Source organism: Nicrophorus vespilloides, unplaced genomic scaffold, assembly GCF_001412225.1.
Source record: "Nicrophorus vespilloides isolate i.1.1-1 unplaced genomic scaffold, Nicve_v1.0, whole genome shotgun sequence".
Lineage (NCBI taxonomy): Eukaryota > Metazoa > Arthropoda > Insecta > Coleoptera > Silphidae > Nicrophorus > Nicrophorus vespilloides.
Window position 1 is genome coordinate 46,664 of NW_017100081.1, and position 8,724 is coordinate 55,387.

Sequence of the window (8,724 nt, forward strand, 5' to 3'; positions counted from 1 at the left end):
TTAAATAAAAAAACAGGATTAACTCTTTATGCTCGGATTTACTATATTGCTGCAACTCACTCAAGTGGAAATTATTTCTCAATGAATTGTTATTAATTGTATGACTTAAATACACACAGCAACTTATATTTTCATTTAATAACATAATAATATTATTTTATTAGTATAACAAATCTAATTTTAATTGTTCTTTAGTTATATATACCCAAAGGAACATATAAATCCAAGATAATGCAAACCAGTTGTTTTACTTAATAAGTTCAGTTGAATTAAACTTCCATTGACGATCCTCGCGGAGGGTTTTAACTTAGATCTCTTTAGCATTAAAATATACAGGAAAACGCATTGTGGCGTATGTAGGCCTCCCCAACAAATTGTTCAATATTAATCCTGGCTTTAAGCTGAGGAAACGTTCTCGTAGGCATATAAAGCCGACGTTTCGGAAAGTCAAAGGAAGAATGCTCATTTGCATTGAATTCAATTTCTTGGGTTTCTCGATCTCCTTGAATTAAAACTGTACGAAAGGAAAATGTACTCGGGGAAGAAGCCACGCAAATAGTTTACTTTCGAAGCGACGGTTCTCGAACTACTTAATTGAAATCTAAATATCAATGACATGGAAAATCTAAAACCCCTGCTGGAACTTGTTTTTAACTTTTATTGCTGTAAAGAAGTACTATTTGAAAGCATCCTCATTTTTAATTTAATCGTAGATTTTCTTTTAACAAGATTCATAATAAAAATCTATATATTTTATTACTTTTAATATTATTTATTTTAATTATAGTTTACATTTGTTATTATTACTTAAATGTTTAAAGATGTAACATTAAAACAAATTATATATATTTCTAGCATTATTATATGATTCAAATTTCAGAAGTTTGGTGCTAACTATATATTTTTTGTAAGACAGTCAACAGAAAAAAATAGTTTTATATTTAGTATTAATATATAACAATTTACATTTAAAATTTATATAATGATAGCAATATCAATTTCACATATAATTTATACATTCCTAACATATGGCAATAGGTTTTTTAAGATATATTTTATTGTAAAAATATTACATAATTTATGTTTTTTCTAATATGAAATTTAAAAAAATATAACTTTATTATGAGTTTTGTAATACTATATAATGATTTTTTTGCATGTTTTACCTTTTTCTATATATATTTCATAGTAATAACGATTCATAAAGTACATCAATTTCAGACAAAAATTGTGCAGTAAAATAAGTATTTTTTCTTGTACGAAGCCAATAAACAACAACAAAAAACGAAAGTGTATAGCCTTATATTTATGTTTACTGTTACTATTACGTAATATTATGTGACTATTGTTCTAGCGTTATTGCTGGGAGCGGGGTTGGTGTTGTTCGCATCAGCATTATCCGAGACCCTGCTGGAAGCCACTCAGTACCATAAGGAATCGCTCGCAGGACCAAGTTACGATTACCGTTACGGTTGGTGTTTTTTTACTGCCGGTGCAGCGTTCGTAATGACGAAAATGGCAGCAGTTTTCTCCCTAACCGGATATCTCAATAGATTCCCGTCAGTTGATGAGATGGTAAGTGCATCCTCTTTCTTCCCTTATCTCTAGACCTCCGCCACTAGAAAATAATCATCACCTATTCCTGGCAATCCGCCTTCAATTTTCTGATTACACCTTATCTATTACTAACTACAAAAATACTATAAAAAAAATACATTAAATATGTTTAATAAAATGAGACAACTGAAATATACAACAACTACTATTGATTTTTTAGTAGTTGAAATCTAAACCGAAAAAAGTTGAAGGAATTACTTGAAACTATATTTATTTTAATATGCCTTGATTATATTAAAAAAAAACGAACTAACAAGAAATATAATGCATTGGAAAAGTTTTGCTAAATAGTACTTTTTTAATACGCTTCACTTCAATATATTAACTATTGCTAATTAAATAATAAAATGAGACAACTGAAATATACCAGAATTCCTATAGATATTTTTAAAATTGTAAATTTACACAGTTTACTTATTTTGCCTGCAGCTAATTAAATATTAAAACGGGATAACTGAAATATGAAAAAAAAAACAATGTTCATTTTTTAATACGTCTTCACTTCTTTGATTACAAGTTACCTATTGCTAACTAACAGAATACATTGAAGCTATATAATAAAAAGAGACAACTCAAAGAGCCACATTAAGATCGAAGTTCCTAGGTAACATTTAAGTATATTATCTTGGCAACTTAACTTTATATTCTTGAATTGTAATTCAACTATTTTATGTAGTCCCCAGAAAAAAAAAACGTGGGCCCTAGGCAATGTGACTAATGGACAAGACTGAAATACACCAGAATTCCTATAGAAAGTTATTTTAAATTAACAAATGAATCAGTTGAAAGATTTTCTTGATATTACATGATATAATTTCTTTCCATTCTTCTTTATTTATTTACAAGAATTTGTATTAATTTTAAATTGAAATCAAAACAGAGAATATTTTTTAAATATTATATGTGTACAGTTTAACTATCTTGTAAAAGAGAATGGATGGATTCATTAATGGAATGCACTGCGAAGCTGTAATTGAATGTTCACATTAATCAATTTATTCGCATGTGTTTGTATGTACGTACGCTCTGTAAGTGTGGATGTGTATTTACACGGGTTCGGAAATGTTTGAGCAAAGGCAATTAACGCGACACGCGATATACAATAAAAACACTATATGTGATTTAATTGAACATTTCTGGAAACACGTTGAAAATACACAGGAAAATAAAATTCATTTGTTAATAATAATACTATAACATATGCATATATTTTCATAAAATTCTAAATTACAAAATACAGTAGAATCTCGCATAACTAGCATTTTGCTTAACGAGCAAAATTAATTCTAAGAAAAATGACTCGCTTAACATGCGACGTTTCGCATAACGATTAACGATGAGAAGAGAAATCGCGGATTCCGTGCCTGCTATATCACTTATGTACATATATTATGTGTATTTATGAATGTGTTTCACTATACGAATAAAAATCCGGAAATTTTGGAGCAGATTAAACTCGTTAAGCGAGGTTCCACTATACTATGTTTCTTGATCAAATGTTCTGACAAGAAAATCATTAAATATTATTTTTATTGATTTATCTTGAAAACAAAATACAGCAATAGTCCTGGTAATTGGTTTCCGGACTGTTTGAAACCGGACTAATAGAATTTTATAAAAAAATATTTTTTTACAATTTAATTATTATTTTGCTCAATTAAAATTTGTTTTGAAATGTTCTAACCGGATTATAGGGTACCAAAGCTGCACTATGCCTGGTATTGATGTACATAAAGCTACTAAATAATTTAATTCTACAAAAATAATTATAAAGTTATAATGAAGATTTCGAAATACATAATTAACTATTATATATTTTGAAACTCTCGAAACGTTCTACTTGTTATAACTTACACAAATTTCAAAATAATTAAAACTAATCAATAAAATAATTGTCCTCCTTCAATAAAATGAATGTAATAAGTATTTAATAAAAAACAAAACATTTATATTAAACAATATATAGAAATATTTTGCATAGAACGGTTTCTATTAGTCAGAATTCATAACAAACTAAATTTTGAATTCACACAATAAATTCTAAAATATTAATAAACAAAAATATTTTTATACATAAATTATTGTGTTTTGCCTTTAAACAGTCAATTCTTATTTTGTGCAGCTTATTTTTATACGGTTTTAAAGTCCTGGATTAGTACGGTTTCAAACACTCCTGTATATATCCGAAAACCGCAATACTATTCAAGGTATTACTCTATTTGACTGTATATTACAATTATATTACATTGAATGAACAATAAATACATGTTAAATTTACTATCTTCGAGAAAGTTAATAACCCATCCCAAATTTAATTGGTTTTGTATCAAAGTTTGCTCACTTCATTTTTCATGCACGTCACTTATTGCATCGAAAACAAATTTGATGCTACAGGTGTCTGACAAACATTGAATACTATCCATTACATAAAATAATTGACTTGGAAGGATGCCAGCTTAGTAACTTTAGAATTCCCAGTGCATTTAATTTATTTTCAACCATAAATAGCTAGATAATGAAATGAAGTGGCAGTGTAATTACATTGCTTTGTTATTAAATAATGATTCTTTTAAAATATAAACGCTTTAATAAATATTATTTAACTTTTATATAAATATAAAAAATTCTAGAAATTTGCTAGTAGTAAATAAATAATTTATAAAACTTTACGTCTTGAATGCAATAGAAAATATCAATGTTTGTGATTTATAACTATAGGATTAATTATATTCACTAGTAAAGAAAAACTTAAAAAAAAGAGATAAATTGATATAATACATATATGAATACTTTGTCATTTATTTTATATAATAATAAAACAGATAAAAATAATAGTAAAAAAAATATATTAACTGATATTATGTATCTCAAAAAAATTATATAAAACAAAATATTATAATATTCATAATGTTATTATTTCAATCTATACTCTCTTAACTTTATATGAGTTTATATGTTATTTTTGAAGTGTATGCAAATGTTAACAATTAACGATCGGTAAAAAGATAAAGTCAAATTTATAAAAATATAAATTATTTTTTATATTACCTAATGAAAATAATTGGTGTATGAGTATATAAATCCAATTAGTTATTAACATCATATGAGTATATGTTGTTCTTGAAGTGTATTTAACAGGTACGAGATGAGAAACTATAAAGTTTCATGAAAAATCATTTTTGCGAGCGCATAGCTTCACAGTTTTGTTCGAGAGCGAATATGAAATTAGTAAAGTTTTCCAGTAACACGGGAATAGAAATTTCAATTGATTGCGCCCTGAGACGCTGTAAGATAAGACTTAAGCCATACAAAAGTCGTGAAATGAGGATGCACCGATTTTCCATGACAACGCAGAAATGAAGATTCTCCACAAAATGGAGAGATAATCATAGGGAAAACTATATAGCATTCATCGAAAGATGTAAAATAAGTTGCAAGATTTTATTTTATAACTGCTTTTTCAAACTTTAAAAGAAAATTAGGATTTTCGATTCAAATTTATGTCATAATTATTTATAAATTTCTAATTTAATTATCTAATAATCTATTATTTTTTTTAAAATTATTTTACATAATAATGCTGCTTTTTAAAGTTTCTTCCAAACTGTTTTTCAGATTTATAAATTATGCATATTTGTCATTATTTTTAATAATTAATCTTTAAAAACATAATAATAATAAGATAATTAAAATATTTAAAACTTATTTTCAGTCAGTAATCAAAAAAAGGTTCATTTAAATTAATAGTCTTGTGGCTTAGGCTTAGTAGAGCCTTCCATTGGAATTTACTATAGGTGTTTAGCTTTTGATATATAAGTTATATAATAATTAATTATTGATCCAGGTTCGTGTGATGGTACCTGGGGCTGAGCGCAAGCTGCGAGAACATCAAAGGCTTGCCGGAGAATACATGGAACGACACCTCAGTCCCCAAACGAGACAACAATACGACCCAATCTGCACGGAGAGACCCAAATACGAAGCTGAGTGCGGTCCACTTCTAAACAAGACACCACCAGATGTCTGCACCACCAACAAATGCATCGAGTTTGCTTCCGCCGGAAATATCAGCGGTACCCTGATTCCAGGTGTCATCGAGCAGAGTGGTTTCGCAGCTGGACCGGTTGTCACATGTACTTCAACCACTGCCCAACAAACCACACCAGGCCTCGCTGGACAAACTGTACCCATCACCATCAAGAGCCATCACCATCATCACCACCATCCGCACCATCATCTTCCGCCGTACCCTGCGAACTTCTCCTCCAACAAGTACGGAACGATGCCTCATCCGGGGACCACACTTCATCAAGGCTTCCTTGGAGTCTCCGAGGTCGGAAGCTCCAGCTCTAACAGTTCGAGCAGCTACTGTTCTAAAAGCAAAACGCTGCAGCATCAAAGGCCTCGCAAAAAGTGCGTCAAGATCGAGACTTTCCAAACGCCGGAGACCGGATTTGCAGACTTCTCGAGTAAACGGTCGAGCGCTATCGCGTACTCTGGAAGTGCGGTATGACACGGGAAACACGTGCCATCAAAGTATGAAGAAAGTCCAGATAGGGAACTGGATCTGCATCAGCTCGTTTGAAGTAAAACCGGCGTGAAAACTGGAAAAAACGGCTCAGAATTTAATCCACACCCTGTCCAGAATTTATTTTATTAATGTTGATATAATATGAAGAAGAAAAAAAAATAGTACATGATAATAACTAAAATATATAAATAAACGAATAAAGAAAACAATATCGCCCTGGCGTGGTGTGCTTCTACTAAAGTTATGATGAAAGTAAACGAAGAACAGTTTTCGTACCTCTTAAAAAGACAAATCAAATTAATCATATCGTAAACAAAAAAAAACAAGTAAATAAGAAATAAATGTTAATTAATGTAATACTATGTTCGACGTTTTTTCTCCATTGCTTTATATACCATATATATATTAACAAAAAATATAATAATAATATAAATAATGACTTTGTAATTGCTGTGATATTGAGATTGAATTAAATATGATTATGATTATCTCTCCCCCAAACCCAATTATCTTTAACCGACGCGTGAAAATGATATGAATAATTAGCAAAGGAAGATAGACACTGAGTGGATACATGAAAGGTTTGTGATTTGTTACAGATATATCCGTTTTTGTTAAGGAATAAATAATAAATTGAAATAAATCCCGTTTCTCGTTTCAACTTCTTCGTCCATTACTTTTTCATTTTTCTCGTTCACTCTCTCTCGTTCGTTCATTCCTTTCTCTTGTTGCATCGTTGTTTTTATTTGCTCATCGATTCTTCGATGCGGAAATTTACTATTGTTTTCCAGCCATATTTCTCCGCAGTGCACATATAAACACAATTTCTATTTTGCCCTTGCAATTTATAACGCACTGCAACACACAACAAATTCCAAAACTCCCCAAGAACCGCCCGCTGACTCTTCGTAATATTCCAACCTCATACTGCTTTGTCCTATCTCATCCATACCTTCTACCAGGAACAAATAATATAATAAAATATACCTTTACAAAACATAACAAATATTTAACTTGAATTAAATGAGAAATAAATATATGTCAGGTGTTCCAACTACTTCATACAGATTTTTTGAAGATTTATTAGTTTATATTAAATAGTTAATGTTTTTCTATAATTAAGATTTATCTTACATTTCAATAATTATATCAAACAATTTTCAATTAAAACCTGTTTTCTGCAGAAGACTTTACAAAAAACTGTTCTCATCTAAAGGATCCACTAGGTAAGTGCTTCGATAATTTTAAATTTTAATTCTATTACAAACATTTATTTATTTAAAATTTTATTTCAAAATGTTTTTATAATTATAATGTATATATCGATATTGTTGCGAAACAATTTTCATTCAAGAAACATTCCCAACAGAAAACTGTTTACAGAAAAAAAACTTTCCCATCTGCCTTAATCATATGAGGGGATCCAGTAGGTAAGTGCTTCGATAACTTTTTCCCTTTTTCTTCTTTCGCTTTCCAGTTTCAACGCAATCATTATAAAAATCAGAGAGTTTTTTGGAATAAGTTTAATAACATTAGGAAATTGCATTTGGTATATATATACAAGTATATCTGAATTGTTTTTTTTTCTTTTCGTCCTTTTTATTTCTCTTTCAGTATTCTGTTTCCATTTGTACATGAGAATCCAGATTGGGGCTGCTCTCAATAATTGCATGCCAGTGGCTACACAAGTCGCAGAAAGCCGTCTTTATCTGACTCCGCTTCATTTTAGGAAGATGTCATATCTTGATGCGCTCGGTATGTTTCCTCTCCTCGTTCGTCCTTTTCATATATACATGGAATATATAAAAAGAGGTAATAGCTTTTCCCTTCTCCTCCTTCTTTTATGAGTGCGTGCGGTATGTATCTCTTCATTTAATCGAAATAAAATATTTGCGCATCAGATTCGCTTTTCTCTTTCTGCTGCATATTGATCGATCAACGTTCTTTCATACATTTTAAAATAAGCAAATATGATTGCATCAATAAAAATTTCAGAAGTTATTTATTATTATTTACAACATAAAAAAAGTAAAATAAGTTATAACTAATAATATATTGACACATAATTTCTAATAACAAGATTATCTTCTATTGTTTCTTAATATGCATATAATCCTCATCCACTACTAATAATTTTGCTCCAAACTACGAATAATTTTACTCATCTCCGCGTCGCCTTTTCCAAATTCATTCATGCATACATTACATACACTCAGTAACTTTATTCGGCTGCATCCAATTCAAACACTTACAAACCTTGGTCCAGTGCATCCACAAGTTTCATCCACTCATCTATATTCCATGTGCTTCTCATATTAATCTACTACCAACTAATATTTTTTTGTCACATCATCATAGCTATCAACCAATTTAAGGATTTAGTTCAACAATTATTATTTGTAAATATTAAAAATAATAACAAACAAAGACATAAAATTCTTAACGCATAATTATTATTAATTTATAATAATATATAAATATAGTTTTATACGAATATTTAAAGGTTGATTTTTTTTTATTCGCACTAATTTTAAGCAAAAAGTTAAATACAATATTTTAAATATTTCAATTAATAC

General features: G+C 29.2%; 1 protein-coding gene across 1 annotated transcript in view; it reads left to right on the forward strand.

Moving 5' to 3' along the window:
• LOC108566916 overlaps positions 1–6,790 on the forward strand; it is a 42,469-nt gene extending 35,679 nt beyond the window's left edge. The window contains exons 3-4 of the mRNA XM_017927051.1: positions 1,355–1,575; positions 5,462–6,790. Of these exons, the coding sequence (XP_017782540.1) occupies positions 1,355–1,575; positions 5,462–6,130 (890 nt within the window). The 3' untranslated portion in view covers positions 6,131–6,790. The remainder of the gene's footprint in view (positions 1–1,354; positions 1,576–5,461) is intronic.
• Positions 6,791–8,724: the final 1,934 nt, after the last annotated feature.